Below are 15,958 nucleotides of genomic sequence, written 5' to 3'. Positions count from 1 at the left end.
TCTCGTACTCGCACGAACCTCACGTGACTCTTTGTTTTTTTCGTATTAGCCTCACGTGACCTTACTCTACGCTCCTCGGCTTGGCTTGCAAGAAAAGTTAGTGTTTTTTTTAAGTCCTTTTATCAACATATAGTATAATTTTCTATTTGAATTTCACGTAATTTTCATCTGTTTTAAGAAAATAATTAGAATATATTTAAAATATTTTTTTTTATAGTATTATTGTTCTACAATGAAATTTAGTCTTCAATAGTTTTATATCTATTATTTATTTACATGATTATTTAAAAATTATATTAAACACACTTTAATTAACTATTAACATACTTTAAAAACATATTTTAATCTCTCATTCTCTATTCAAATTAGCTTTAGTCCCGATGATTTCGATTCCTATATTTTTATAGTTAGACAATATTGTTTTTTTTTATGAAATTCAAGATGTTAGAACAAGGGAAGAAATTTATTAATTATAAAATGTATGAGAATTAAAATATTAAAGTATTACAAACAAGATTAATTTTGATCGAATTAAAAGACTTAAAAAGCCCCTGTTTTTTTATTTATTAAAAAAAAACACATTTGGATATGAATATATAATTTAAAGTAATTCAGATATACATCTAAATCGCACAACAAATTAAAAATAATTTTTGTGAAAGTTACTTCCACAAAATTATAGATCAATCAATGCACACTTATAGATTACATACACTTACAGCTAGCATTGCTTAATAATTCATAAGCAAAACAAAAGCATAACTTATAATCTACATAGCAATGTGGTGTATTATGAGGGAAAACAATTATGGATCCAACTACTACTACTACTAAGCATTGCACAAGCTCATATACATACACGTACACAGCAACACACTCCCACATTGTCTCTCTTTGTCTCTGACTCTGTCTCATCTCTTCTCCGTTGAATTTCCAACCCGTGCTTGCTTGGATAGATTCTCTTCCCCTTTTTCTCCTCTCTCTTTCTTTCTTCTTCACTCACATTTCTTGTCCCTTTATGTAACCCTTTTGTGATTTGTTTGCTTATAATGCTGCAAGCTTCTGCCTTTCACAAATGAGAAAGAGTAGTTTGTAGTACTAGTAGCAACCTGACACCCCAGCTGTTACAAAACCGGGTTGCTCAAGAAAAGAATCATTTCATGAACTATGCCCTGCAAAGGAAACAGCTTTCTTCAGTTTCACTCTTAGTTTGATAGCCTTTCTATATTTGCTTCTTTCTTTCACTATGGGTCTGTGAGTGGAGTATTTAGGATTTGAGGATTTTGGTGTTGAGTGAGTTAAGAGTTCTATGGACACCAACGGGAGACTAATAGCAGGGTCTCATAACAGGAATGAGTTTGTTCTTATCAATGCTGATGAGACTGCAAGAGTGAGTGGTCTCTATCTCTCTGATTTCTCAGTTCCTCTGAAGATTTTAAACACACATGGCCTTCAAAAAAGAGTCTCTTTTCTGAGATTTGTCCTTATTCTTCAACTCATCCCTCAAAGCCACGTCAAGAGTTTGAAGAAGGAAATTCCCCATTGGGGTCTTTTCTTTTTTGGATTTCCATGCTGATTTTTTTGACCCAATTGGGCTGTCTTTCCATTTTGAGTCCTTCATTTCATTCCTAAGGGTATTTGGTTCAGTATGATTTTTTTTATCTTTTAGAAATGGTTTTCCTAAATGTCTTCTTGAGAGTTTCAAGCTGAAATAAATAAGCTAGTTCTCTCTCTCTATCTTGGGGATGGCGACTTTTATTTTGTTTTTGTGTTAATTGTGGAAAATTTTCCAATCCAAACTCTATTCAGTTTCTCTCCAGCTTCAGGGTGGAAGAAACAGGAAAAGAAAAGAAAAACGTTTTTTTTCTTTCACCAATCTAAGTTTAAATAAATTGAGTTCATTCAACTTGGTTCTTTTGCTGTTCTCTCCCTGCTTCTTGTTATTTTTTCTTGCCCTGGTTTATCAATTTCAGAGCTTTTGGATTTTTTGCATGGAAGTCATAAACTTTGATGCAGCTTATTTTAAGTAACAAAGGGCATGTGCACCTATTTAGAAATAAAAAAACGGACTTCCATCTTCTTATAAAGTACATTATCATCTAATTTTCCTGATCTGATCAACGCTAGCATTATCTCTGTTATTTGCAGGTGACTGCTGTCACAGAATTAAGTGGTCAAATTTGTCAGATCTGTGGGGATGAGTTAGAAGTTACAGTGATCGGGGAGCCATTTGTTGCTTGCAATGAATGTGCATTCCCTGTGTGCAGACCTTGCTATGAGTATGAAAGAAGAGAGGGTAACCAAGTTTGTCCTCAGTGTAAAACGAGATATAAGCGAATCAAAGGTGAAGAAGCTTCAACCAACTTTCACTCTTATCTCTTTGTGTTCTGTGTTCATATGTTTCTTTCTCACCTTATTTTTGGCTTTGTTATATTGAAGAATGATGGCATAACATTAATGATTTTTTATTATTGACAGAAATTTATTAGAGCGGTCTCACTTATTTAATGTGTTTTTGTTTCATGATTCTTCAGTTTCCAATGAATTTTAACCAACAACATACAGTGTGTTGTTGGCATTTCTCTTGTTCTATTAACATAATCCGATGATAGATTAGGCTAACACTGCAACTGATATCAGGTAGTGCTAGAGTTGAGGGTGATGAAGAAGAGGATAACACTGATGATTTGGAAAGCGAGTTTGATTTTGGAGGCAATCTTAGGCGAGATCATCATCACATGGCTGAGGCCATGTTCTCTACACGCCTTAACTATGGTTCAGTCAATGGTTCAGTCCACACACCATCAGAGTTTGATGCAGCTTCTGTGGCTTCTGAGATCCCTCTACTGACATATGGTCAAGAGGTCAGTTCATTTTCATCACTTGGGTCTCTTCTTGTCCTTTTTCTGAATTTGAATATACTATTATTTGGGCCTACTTGTCATAGTAATGGGTTTTTCAATTAAGGATGTGGGCATTTCTGCTGATAAACATGCACTCATTCTTCCTCCATTCATGGCTCGAGGGAAACGGATTTATCCTATGCCTTTTCCTGATTCATCTGTACCTGGTAAGTAATTTTATCGGGCAAAACATAGTAGCAATTATTTAAGGTACAAAACTTACATGTAATTCCATAGGTGCTGTTGTGTTGTTCTCCAATCAGAATTGGAGTTTTACCAAGGTAATTTTGCATTGACATTTAATGAAAGAATTTATTATACTGACTTTTGGTAAACTTCTATTCTGATTAAAGAACAGCACCACAACCAACAGTACCTGTTATATAGATTACCCAGATGAAATATGAGGGTGTACTTAAAGTAGTTAACTACACCAAGCTATTGTCCAATTGGCAATGACTTTTTTGCATTGGTTGCATGTGCACATTGTTCAGACTGTGCTGCTTCTAGTTTTCCCTGTCCTTGTTTCACTGTCCTTATTTAATGTGAGAATTAATGTTGTGATGCAGTTCAACCTAGACCTATGGATCCTAAAAAGGATATAGCAGTTTATGGATATGGAAGTGTTGCATGGAAGGAAAGGATGGAGGATTGGAAGAAAAAGCAAAGTGAAAAACTTCAGGTGGTTAGGCATGATGGGGGTAAGGATAGTGATGATCTGGATGATCCTGACTTGCCAAAGTAGGTCTTACTGTCTAATTCCTATTCTCATAATTTTTTCCTTCAAAGTTAATCATAAAACTTGCTGGTTTTATTTGTGCTCCTCATTTGTCAACTTTAACTTTTAAGGTATTTCAACTTATTTAAACCCAAAATTGTCTGCTTCAATCTTAGAGCATGTCCAACTTATTTTGCCTCTTACAAACAGCTAAATGTTAAACTGAAAATGTTAGCAACATTATTCACTAAAGTCATAATTTTAAACCATTGTCAGCTAGTCAGAAAGTTACAACTTGTATCATGTAAAATAATAAGATAAATAGAATTACTTTTAATATTTGATTTGAATAATTTTTCTATATTTATGGCAATATATATAAATATGATTAAGAAAATGGGATTTAGTAATAACTTACTAAATCAATACTCCTCACTCACATTCTTCCAAAAAATATTCTGACAACCTATTTAGGTAAGGTGAAAATTTAATTTTATTTATGTAAAATTAATATTTTATGGCCTTCTTGTAGTTTGTGCCATATAACATGTAAAATATTAAAGTAAAAGTAATATTTAATGCATCACTTCGATCTTATCTTCTGTAGATATTCATGTAAATTAATTAACAATAACAAGATATAGATATAACTTTTACCATAATACTTGGTAAAATACTAAACCAACATTTGGCCACACAACCATGATAATTTATAGATGGGGAGTGACTAGAATTTAGTTCTTATCCTCCAAATAGTATTTAGGTAAAACAGTAGTTAAATAGAATTATTTGCTTGTTGGATTTTTATGTAATTTTACTCTACACTATGACTAGGGTTTAATAGTAACTTATAAATTTTTTTAGAGCTTTATTTGCAATCTACAAAGAAGTTACAGTTAAAGTAATTAGGTTTAAATTATGTTTTCATTATTAATTTTGCAATTAACTAACGTGAACCTTTCTTTTACTAAGTATCATTTAGCAATTTTATTTGAAATATTAATTTTAGTTTTTAAAGATTAGTTTCTATCTTAAACTTATCCATAAATCATAATTATTTGAATTTTTATCTTTAATTTATTGTTAATTAAAATGTCTAATTTTTTAGGTACAAATTTTCAATAATTTATGACGTATCCTTCTTATACTTATTTTAAGTTTCGATATTTTTTATTTAAAATTTATATATACTTGCTGAGCATTTCATCACCAACATTAGCACATTTTTATTGTAATTTTTTTTCAAGTTTCTAGGTTTGGCAGAGAGCTATATAAGGTTGTAGATTAAGCTTTCTTTAATTTTTTACCAATATTTCTAAAATCACACTATTTCTTGAACTCATCAAGTAATTGATTAACTGTCAACTTTCTCATACCAATAATCAACTAAAACATCATCAATCTTCATTATAAACAACTAATATTTTACCAGATTAACATCTTCATATTAAAATGCTGAAGAAGATATGTTGGTTTTGCTAAGTGTCTGAAAACTAGTATTGCAAGAGAAAATTTTAGTTACAAATGAGTTGTTTCACCAAACTTATTGAAATAGTAACTTGGATTTCTATTCCACCATGTTAGAAGATGTAATAATTATTAATCCACTAACTAACTAATTTTATTTATCTATTTTTAAGGATAAGAACACAATTTTGTTCTTTCCTCCATCCACCAATTCCCACAACTATGTGCAAGAACATCCATTTTTTTTCCTGTCTGGAGATTGCATAGCAAGTGAAAATACACCAGTTGCATTCATATTGTCTTGCTATATTTATTTACTTTATTTTCTGCTGAATTTATGATTATTTAATCTGAATTCCTGTTGACAGAATGGATGAAGGAAGGCAACCACTGTGGAGAAAGCTGCCAATTAGTTCAAGCAGGATAAATCCATACAGAATCATAATAGTACTGCGGATTGTCATTCTTGGCCTCTTTTTCCATTATAGAATTCTCCATCCAGTCAATGATGCATATGCATTGTGGCTCACATCAGTAATATGTGAAATCTGGTTTGCTGTGTCATGGATTTTTGATCAGTTCCCAAAATGGAGCCCAATAATGCGGGAAACATACCTTGATCGTTTATCTCTAAGGTATTTGGTCTTTCTCTGCCTCTCCTTTTATGTGTGTGTGTGTGGCATAAGACATTATTTGTTAATTATTTACAAATTACAACTTCACAGGTACGAGAAAGAAGGAAAACCATCTCAGTTAGCTGATATAGATGTGTTTGTCAGTACAGTGGATCCTATGAAAGAGCCTCCACTTATAACTGCAAACACAGTTCTGTCCATCCTTGCTGTGGATTATCCAGTGGAGAAGGTTGCATGTTATGTCTCAGATGATGGTGCTGCAATGCTTACATTTGAAGCACTCTCTGAGACTTCTGAGTTTGCAAGGAAATGGGTTCCATTCTGCAAGAAGTTCAGCATTGAACCACGGGCTCCAGAATGGTATTTTGCACAAAAGGTTGACTACTTGAAGGATAAAGTTGATGCAGGATTTATAAGAGAACGTCGTGCCATTAAGGTTTGAAATTGTTCCTATGATGTCATTTTCTGACCAAAGGAAAACCCATAAACTTAAGGTTTCAATTTTGCATGAAATATGACTAGACTAACTGAGAAACATAGTTTATGCCAGGGGAAAGTTTAGTTATTTTTCTTCGGCTTCTCTATAATCATGATTGAATGTTACTTTAGGACAAAACTTAGACGTAGTTGTTTATTTATTTTTTGTGTTCTCCGATCAAAATAAAAGTTCCACTAGAAAAATTTACATAATACTGAGATGAATTCCAATTCATTGAATAACAATGTTAAAAACACCTTAAGAATTGTACCTAAGTTTTGCCCTTTATTTCTTTGTATATCATCTTTCATCTCTTCTATTTGGCTTCAACCAATAATTGGTTGCATTTGTTGTACTCAATTGTGTTGACACAGAGGGAGTATGAAGAGTTCAAAGTGAGGATTAATGCATTGGTGGCAATGGCACAGAAGGTTCCTGAGGATGGTTGGACAATGCAGGATGGTACACCATGGCCTGGGAACAATGTCAGAGATCATCCTGGAATGATACAAGTGAGTACCATGTTAAGATGCTATTTTTGGTCTTTTGTGTAGATTGAAAATGTTGTGTCCACATGGCATGTCTGTATGACTTAACTGTGATTACAGGTTTTCCTTGGTCAAAATGGTGTTCGTGACATTGAAGGAAATGAATTACCTCGACTTGTCTATGTGTCTCGTGAGAAAAGACCTGGATATGAGCACCACAAGAAAGCTGGAGCTATGAATGCTTTGGTAGAGTCCCCTTTTCTCACTATAAAACTGAAAGCTTTCCTAGTTTTCTTCTGTCTCTCCATTTCCCTTCTAACATTTTTTCTATTGCTTTGTTGGTTGATTGTGAAGGTGAGAGTCTCAGCAATAATCACAAATGCTCCTTACCTACTGAATGTTGATTGTGATCACTACATAAATAATAGTAAGGCCCTTCGTGAATCCATGTGCTTCATGATGGATCCTACATCAGGGAAAAAAATATGCTATGTACAGTTTCCCCAAAGATTTGATGGGATTGATCGTAATGATAGATACTCAAATCGCAATGTTGTATTCTTTGATGTAAGTAAGAATTTGCTCGTGTTGTTTGAACATATATACTACCATACTATACATACATATAGCTTTTAGTTTGCTATGAAGAGCTAATATTTGTTAAATATGTATAGATCAATATGAAAGGTTTGGATGGGATCCAAGGACCAATATATGTGGGAACTGGGTGTGTCTTCAGGAGGCAGGCATTTTATGGATATGACGCTCCTGCTACGAAGAAACCACCAAGGAAGACATGTAACTGTTGGCCTAAATGGTGTTGCGGTCTGTGTTGTGGATCTAGTAAGAGAAAGATTAAATCAAAGTCAAGTATGAAAAAGATGGTAAAGAATAAGGATGACACTAAGCAAATGCATGCACTAGAAAATATTGAAGAGGGAATTGAAGGTATGAAATGCCTCAAATTGGCCGTGTTTCATTTGGAAACATTGAAATGCTTTCTAAGACTCTTAAATAGTTTTTGAGATGTACTGAGTTGAACTTTGCTCTACTATTACAATACATACTTATGTAGCATACTTTTATTGTATTTGCATTCTTATGAAGCAACTAATTAATTTTGTAATGGCATTTGGTGTTCCTCTTGAAACCTCAATCACAGGATTTGACAACGAGAAGTCCTCACTAATGTCTCAACAAAAGTTTGAGAAGAAATATGGGCAATCATCTGTTTTCATAGCTTCAACACTCATGGAAGATGGGGGTATTCCAAAAGCAGCAAGTTCTGCGACACTCTTGAAAGAAGCCATCCATGTAATTAGTTGTGGATATGAGGATAAGACAGAATGGGGGAAAGAGGTATGCTATTTGTTTCAGATTTAAGGCCTTGAAGCTCTTTTAAGCCATGGTCTACATGTATTTAGACCTCTGCAACATTGTTTCAGGTAGGGTGGATATATGGATCAGTTACAGAAGATATTTTAACAGGTTTCAAGATGCATTGTCATGGTTGGAGATCTGTGTACTGCATGCCCAAAAGGCCTGCTTTCAAGGGTTCAGCTCCTATAAATCTCTCAGATCGTCTGCATCAAGTTCTTCGATGGGCGCTTGGATCTGTTGAGATCTTTTTCAGTAGGCATTGTCCTATTTGGTATGGTTATGGTGGTGGCTTGAAATCGCTGGAACGATTCTCTTACATAAACTCAGTTGTTTATCCTCTGACTTCAGTTCCCTTAATTGCTTACTGTGCATTGCCAGCTGTCTGTCTGCTCACTGGAAAATTCATTGTCCCTGAGGTAGGGTTAATTTTTTCAACTTTTAATTACAATCCTCAAACTGAGTACAATTTATGTCCTAGGTAGGGATACATAAACATAGAAGTAACTTTCACATAATTACAGTGCCTATAGGCATAACCAATCGAAAGCCGAAGATGTATTAAAATCATAATATAGTCTGTAGTAAAGTGTGTTACAAAGTTTTTTAATATTATCTCAAACTTTTGATTAGGAGTATGTATAGTGCTCACACCAAATTCAAGAATTGTTTTAAGCAATAAAATAGAATGGGATGCAGTTTATGATGTTTTTGACTAATGCTTTATTTTATTGTTCTCAGATAAGTAACTATGCCAGTATCATTTTCATGGCCCTATTCATCTCTATAGCTGCAACTGGCATCCTGGAAATGCAGTGGGGAGGTGTTGGTATACATGACTGGTGGAGGAATGAGCAGTTCTGGGTTATTGGTGGTGCCTCCTCACATCTGTTTGCTCTCTTTCAGGGTTTGCTCAAAGTTCTGGCAGGAGTTAACACAAACTTCACTGTCACATCCAAAGCTGCAGACGATGGAGATTTTGCTGAACTCTACATCTTCAAGTGGACATCCTTGTTGATCCCTCCCTTGACCCTACTAATCATAAACATAATTGGAGTCATTGTTGGTGTGTCAGATGCTATAAATAATGGCTATGATTCATGGGGTCCTTTGTTTGGCAGGCTATTTTTCGCCCTTTGGGTCATTGTCCATCTTTACCCTTTCCTCAAGGGTGTCATGGGTAAACAGGAAGGTGTTCCTACCATCATATTGGTCTGGGCCATTCTTCTGGCTTCAATCTTAACACTACTTTGGGTGAGGATCAACCCATTTTTGGCCAAAAATGATATTGTGCTGGAAATTTGTGGATTGAAGTGTGACTAAGGTAACAAGATGGAAGGCATGGTTTACTGTTTTACACAGATTAGTCTTGCAACATGCATAAATTTTTGGTCAAAGACACATTTCTGGATGCAGTACTATCTGTTGGTAAGCACTACCACTGAAAAACAAAGTTATTTGTGGCGGGTGTTTGTAGATACAACATGTTTTGAAAGGTTTCATTATTCTTTTTATACATGTGCATTTAGTCTGAAATCACAGGTGAGATGTAATTTATAACTTATTTCTAAATAAGGCATCTCATATTTGTAATCATAAGTGTTCTCATGTGTTTGAAATCCCCTATGAAAGTGGGATCTATGGTTGATTTTGATACTGTTGCACCAAGTGAATAAAACGTCTACATTGTATAGTATTTCCAATTTCACATAGTATCTTGAAAATAATGCAAAGCTAAGTGCAGATTTGTGCAATGAACTGGTCTTGAAATTTTCTGCCAATTTTTGTATATCCCTCTATTTGCCTTAAAACTCGTTTTGCCAAATCTTGCATTTCCTCCTATGGGGCATGAATGTATGTAGAGTTAATAAAGTGTTTAGCTTAGTCCTTATTACAGATTAAAACTGATGAGAGAAAAAAATCATATATGACAGCACAAGTAAAGTGTAAAGTTTAATTTTAATGCATTTCATATTAATTGTAATAAAAAAATGATTTTTTTTTAACTAGTGTCTAGGACTAGACAGAAGAACCATTTATAAATCGATGGTTGGATATTGATTAGGTAGTTGAAGTGTCAACATCACAGTTTTTGCTGATGGGACAAGCTCAGAAACTCTCACTATTTTCACTCTCTTTACTTGTCAGTCAAAAGAACTTGCAAAGAATATCACGTGAACTGATTTTAGAATCACAAGTTTCCAATCTGGTGAAAGCTGAATACTGGGTCAATGTGCAAACTCTCCAAGTAAATAACTTTCTTTTAAGATTTATTTTCCATGAATAATACATTTTTTTTTTAAAAAAAGTCTTAATATGGAATCAGGGAAACTTTATTTCCCCCAAATAGTACTTATTCCTGTTCATAGTGGAAATTTGGAGATTTTTTCCATAACCAGTACGGATTTGGGAAATAATTCCCTGAATATAACCCTCCACACCTAGTAAGAATTCAAATCCATTAAATCAAATTCTCACATTTGCTTCTCATTCACGAAATAATTTTTTTTTTCAGAATTTGATTTTCAGAGAGCTGAATTCTGGAGATATATATATATATATATATTATAATTATCTTATTGGTTTCTACATTTAGGGTTAATATTCAATTTAGTATGGTGGTTTTAAAAAAAAGTCAATTTGGTCCCTATATTTTTTAAAAAGTATTCATATTGGTCCTTTCTGTTAAGTTTCACCTTACAGCCTCAAGTGCTGCTTATGTGATAGAGAGAAATGTTCATGTGCACTGTCTATTTAAAGACACATCAGATTGGGTGTTGTGTGAGGTGACATGAGATTGAGTTTGATAGAGATTAATAAAGTGTGGAGGGTTAGGGTTTCTTCTTCTCGTTAACGTTTTTTGGAAGGTGGTTTATTCACGGATATGAGGGTCGTTTGTGGTGGAGTCCGGTGTTGTGGATTCGTTGGTGGGAGGAAGGAATTGACTTTTGTGATTTGTTCCTAGATTTGTTATTATTTGCGGTTTCCTTAAGTAGGAATGCTTGCCTATAGGTCTGTATTTGTATCATCATGCACCTGTAATCGGATGGAAGTGCAGAATCAGTCTAATTGTAGCCATGGTGGTGGGAGCAGGACCGCATTGGTTGCTCCCATTTGCGATTGTGAGGAATTTGCAGTTTTGAGAACAACAACAACTGTAAAAAATGGTGGGAGACAATTTTGGGGTGTCCAAAGTACAAGGTGAGATGTATTGAAATGTGTTCCAAAAGCAGTCATGACTTCCAAAACTGAACTCTCATGGATTGTAACTTAAGCCTCGTGTTGGGTTTGACAAATTTTGCATTTGGTCTTGTTGTTCTTCGAGTTGGCTGAGTAGGGGGAGATGATGGAGGGGGTGCGGTTGGAGCTGCCTGACATGGAGCTTGCTGAGATGACCTTGGGTGAGATGAACATGGATCACTTGGAGCTTGTTGAGATGATTTTTCAATGCAGGACTTTCTGTTGTGGCCAAGCTTATGGCAGATCCCACATTTTTTCTTTAATCCTGTTTGGCCTAACTGACTCTTGTTTTTCATTACCTCCCATGCCTCCAACCTTCTCTTCTTTTTTGGTCTTCCAGGCATCTTCTTTGTGGGAGGTGGCACAATATATGGCATTTCAGTTTTGTCCCACACTTGTTCACCGTCCACTGGATATATAATTGAATTGTACACCTCTGCATATGTTTCCTTCTTGAACCATAATGAAATGAAGTTGTCTGCATCCACATTCATAAATTTCATTGCAAAAAGTGCATGACAACAAAGTATTCCCGTCAACATCCATTTTCGGAAGTTGTAGTCATGTATGTCCAAGTTAACCACAATTTTTTCTCCAATGATATAGATATGCCTCACTTCAAATAGCTGATATGTGGAAGAGCTATGATGATTGAATGGGTTAGACATATCTAACAACTAACACAATAACTTTTTAAAATACTGTATGAATGTTGTCATCTAACCTGGGTATCCAATATCGAGTTTGATTTGCTTCCTTTTGTTACCTACTTAAAATCTTTGGACATATTGATCCTTCAAATGAGGCAATTTTCAATATGTTCTTTGCCCATCTCTACATTATACAAGACCTGATATCTTCTAGCATGCTAATGATAGGTTTTGCACGTGCAACTACAAACACACTATTAAAGCTTTAACAAATATTGTTAGACAAGTGAGTCACATTTTAAAGTGAATGTGAACCTTGATCTAGACCACATAAAGGAAAATAAATGATTTTATATTTCTTTTATGACTTGAAAAACTGAAAAAAAAAACTACTGCACAAAACGAATCATATAACATTCATACTTCATTACAATTGCTGCACAAAACTAGTGGAACACGAGTCATACAACATTTATATTGCATCAAAATTAATTTTTAAAAAAATAAGTCTTTTCTATAGATTAAAACACAAACACTATCATTTAAATATATAATCAGCCATCAAGGAGTAAACATATAAGATTTCTAACATGAATTTGATTCAGATGTGAAGATTAGAGGCAAGATGTGAAGATTAGAGGCAGATCCAATCATATTATTCAATGAATAATACTTTTATGTATAACTCACTTTTTCTTAAAGTAGAAGTGTTTCAACCATGCATCTATAAACTTTAACCGACCCTAATGAAAAAGAGGCATGTATCAAGCACATCAATAACAAAAATACCATATCAATCAACTAAGATGATGTGAGTATATGATGTGAGTACAGGTGAAATGATGTATGTGAGTACAAGTATGTGCTTTATGAATGCTTGCTTGAGAGGTAGTGCAATCAGATGTTTGAAAGCCTCATCATTAACTTCCTTTATAGCCCTCATGATGTGAGTTGATTTTTAGATGTTTTCATTTATGGTGACACTTTTACTTAAGATTGAGATTTTAACAATTTAAGGTGATGACATAAGGAAGATTCCCACTGGACACGAACTTAACCAAGTGGTTAAGTAAGTGTGGAAGTTCACTTCACAGAGGCAAAAATGAAAAACAAGATATGGTGAGGATGAGATGCAATTGCGAAATTTAAAAGGGGCACAAGGTTAACATCAATGGTGGTCACAACCTCCCAAATGGTGCACCATACTCATGATTATGATCGAAACTCAAAAACAACAAAGAAAAGAAACTAAAAGACAAACACATAAAATGGAATGGAGAAATGGAATGAGAAAACTTATGATGGTGGGTGAGAATTGTCACGCCACTTGGAGGGTGACGTGCTTCAAGATGAGTGTGTTGGCCGCCACTTGAGAGCTTCTCAATCACTCAAGATAAGACCTCAAATCGAAGAGGACATAAGCCTCACTAAGAGCTCACACAATTTGTGCAAAGTTTCTTCACTTCATTCAAATTTCAACTTGTAAAATACATTGGGTAGGCATCCTATTTATAGGTGAAGGAGCCTTGGAAAACAAGAAAAAGGGGTAGGATGGGAAAAAGGAAAAAAAAAGGCAGCCTTAGGGTTTGACTAAGTCAAACCCGCACCTTAGGCTTGTCCTTTTAGAAACTAGGTCAAATTGCCTTCCTAAAGGGCTAGGAACAACCTAAAATGATAACTATATCCCTTATTATACTAAAGGCACCTTATTCTAGCCTATCTTTGCTATTTGGACCCCTAAAGCGAGCCCAAATTATCTACAAACATATTCTATTTTTTTAAGAAGACCAAAACGAAAAACTTATGGTATTCTGGTTTATAGCTTCTTCTTCTTTTGTTGATTCTTTCTCGAGGCTTGGTGGGGCCTGACTTTGTATCTTGAGATGACTGACCCTTTTGGGAAGTGCTTGTTGTGTCCTTAGTCATCTGTCGGTTTGTATCATGCTCCCCAGGTTCACAAGAATTGGTCCTCGAATTTAGAACTCCTGCAAGTAACATAGTGAGTTGGTTCACATGATTTGTATATGGGAGGTGTGAAGCAAACTTATGTTCATTAAGCTTGGGGAGATTATATGGTTGAATTCTAGCTACAGGCCATGTTCGGAAAGAATATTTGGGGATGAAATGATTTTGGGAGAATCCTTTTAGAAGGTGATAACCTTTAGGAGGTTTTTGAATATCATCCCTAAACTTCTTAATCAAATATGTCAAGTATTTAGAATGTTTAGGTAATTTAAAAGACAAGGAAGAAAAACACCTTTGAGGTGAAGTGATGATACCCGTGTTATCTTGTCCTTCGTTTTCTCTTTCATTTTCACTTTTGGTTTTTGTTTTAATTTGGGCATGATGCTCCTCTTTTAGCTTTGGGGTCCTTTTATTTGGATAATTGGCAACTATGTGCCCAAACCCTAAACATTTAAAACATTTTGTGCTTGAAAGTTTGGTGGGTGACTTAGGGGTAGAGGTAGAAGGTTAGTCTTTAAAAACTTTATAGGAAGAAGTGGTTTCTTTTGAAATATTGGAAGGAAAAGTTTTTGTAGAAATGTTATTTTTATCCTTCCCTGAAGATTTGTAGAAGCCATCATGACTCACTTTAGGGGTCCAAATAGCAAAGATAGGTTAAGAATGAAGATTTATCAACAATCACAGAAAGAGCAATCAGGGAAGCCAAACAATCAAAGTAATTAAATCTGTTTGCAGAAAAACAATCAGTTGAAATTTCGTTTTAACCGGTTGTTTATAACAGCAGAGACAAAAATCAAATCAAACAGTTTGTAATGAGTAAGAGTGATATGATTCCAATAACATGATAGAGATATAATATGGAGATTTTAAGGATTCAACAAGAGTTGGAATATGATTAGGCACTTTCTAAGAATTGGATCAATGTTCTTAACATTCAAGAACTCACCAAATCACAAGTAACCAAGTCAAACTCCTATAGAAACCCTTGAAAAGGAAAATGAACCGATTGAAACACAAAAGAACACAAATGAACTGATTAAAAACACAAAAGAACACAAATGAACCGATTAAATCTCCATGAAACACAATTAAAAACACAACAACAACAAACTAAGAAGAACTACCGAATGAAAACACAAAACAAACAAGTTTAACCGATTGAAATGGAAAGAAACATCAAAGACATGTTTTAGGATTTGTTTTGGATTGAAAATGGATGAAGAAGATGAAACGAAATAGGAAACTTATGTGGTTGGAGTTCTTGGAAATGAACACGCCACTTGAAGGATGAAAGGCTTCAAGATGAGTGTAGATGCCGCCATTTGAGGTTCCAAGAATGCACTCAAGATGAGACTAGAAGAGGAGAAGACACAAGTCTCTCAATCACTCACCAATTCGGGAGACTCAAAATATCAAATCTATTATTGAAGATGCCTTTCATGCCTTTATATAGAGACATAAGACCGACCAAGAGTACAAAGGAAGTAATATTTGAAGAGTCTCCTTCTAGCCTATTCCTAAATTGGCGCCTAAATGAGCAAGAGAAGGAAAAGTCACTTCTTCTAGCTCTTTCCTAAAAACTAACGCCTAAGGTACTTACAAAAGAGGTGTCTTTTTGGTTTCCCTCTTAGCACCTTCCTAAACACTACTCCTATATGTTTTACAAATTTATACAAAAGAAATTACAAAGAAAGATATTAATTGGAGCCCATTCTTGAATGCATGTAGTCTTCTTGTTGGCTTTGGGCTTGATCCTCTCTTTACTTAATTCTTCTTTAATTTTTGAGAAGACTAGAAGGAAGAACTTTAAATGTTTGGATGGATGGCCTCTTCCTCCATTAGTAAAATCCTCTCTTACTTGATCTCTATCAAAGAGAGAGAGAGAAAGATTACACAATCAATTTATACTGTTTCACTCAACACCTGAGCTACATCCAGTCCCTAGTAAACCTCTGGGTATTCCAATAGAAATCAATCATAGATTACAAACACTCAACACTACAAAGAGGCAATCTTTACCACACAAGAACACTCACC

The 15,958-nt window shown here is 34.6% G+C and overlaps 1 protein-coding gene and 1 pseudogene across 1 annotated transcript; one reads left to right on the top strand and one right to left on the bottom strand.

Annotated features, from left to right (window-relative positions):
- The first annotated feature begins 700 nt into the window (after nucleotides 1-700).
- LOC137837442 (cellulose synthase A catalytic subunit 2 [UDP-forming]) lies at nucleotides 701-9,762 on the top strand. The gene is made up of 14 exons (XM_068646427.1): nucleotides 701-1,390; nucleotides 2,149-2,344; nucleotides 2,641-2,864; nucleotides 2,968-3,070; nucleotides 3,473-3,644; nucleotides 5,457-5,723; nucleotides 5,814-6,159; nucleotides 6,576-6,713; nucleotides 6,810-6,935; nucleotides 7,044-7,256; nucleotides 7,364-7,637; nucleotides 7,852-8,048; nucleotides 8,135-8,485; nucleotides 8,808-9,762. Exons 1-14 carry the CDS (start codon nucleotides 1,310-1,312, stop codon nucleotides 9,387-9,389), a joined length of 3,270 nt encoding a protein of 1,089 aa, XP_068502528.1. The 5' UTR covers nucleotides 701-1,309; the 3' UTR covers nucleotides 9,390-9,762.
- A 1,537-nt stretch (nucleotides 9,763-11,299) lies between these two features.
- Nucleotides 11,300-12,899, bottom strand: LOC150027992 (uncharacterized; annotated as a pseudogene).
- Nucleotides 12,900-15,958: the final 3,059 nt, after the last annotated feature.

This window comes from Phaseolus vulgaris, chromosome 4 (genome assembly GCF_051622355.1).
Source record: "Phaseolus vulgaris cultivar YP4 chromosome 4, ASM5162235v1, whole genome shotgun sequence".
In the NCBI taxonomy this organism is placed as follows: domain Eukaryota; kingdom Viridiplantae; phylum Streptophyta; class Magnoliopsida; order Fabales; family Fabaceae; genus Phaseolus; species Phaseolus vulgaris.
Note: the sequence above shows the minus strand (reverse complement) of the source record. Positions and strands in the feature narration are given on the sequence as shown.

Coding starts and splice junctions, on each gene's coding strand:
- LOC137837442 (XM_068646427.1), top strand. CDS start 1,310: ATGGACACCAACGGGAGACTAATAGCAGGGTCTCATAACAGGAATGAG. Junction 5,724..5,813: donor CTTGATCGTTTATCTCTAAG/GTATTTGGTCTT, acceptor ACAACTTCACAG/GTACGAGAAAGAAGGAAAAC. Junction 7,638..7,851: donor TATTGAAGAGGGAATTGAAG/GTATGAAATGCC, acceptor CCTCAATCACAG/GATTTGACAACGAGAAGTCC.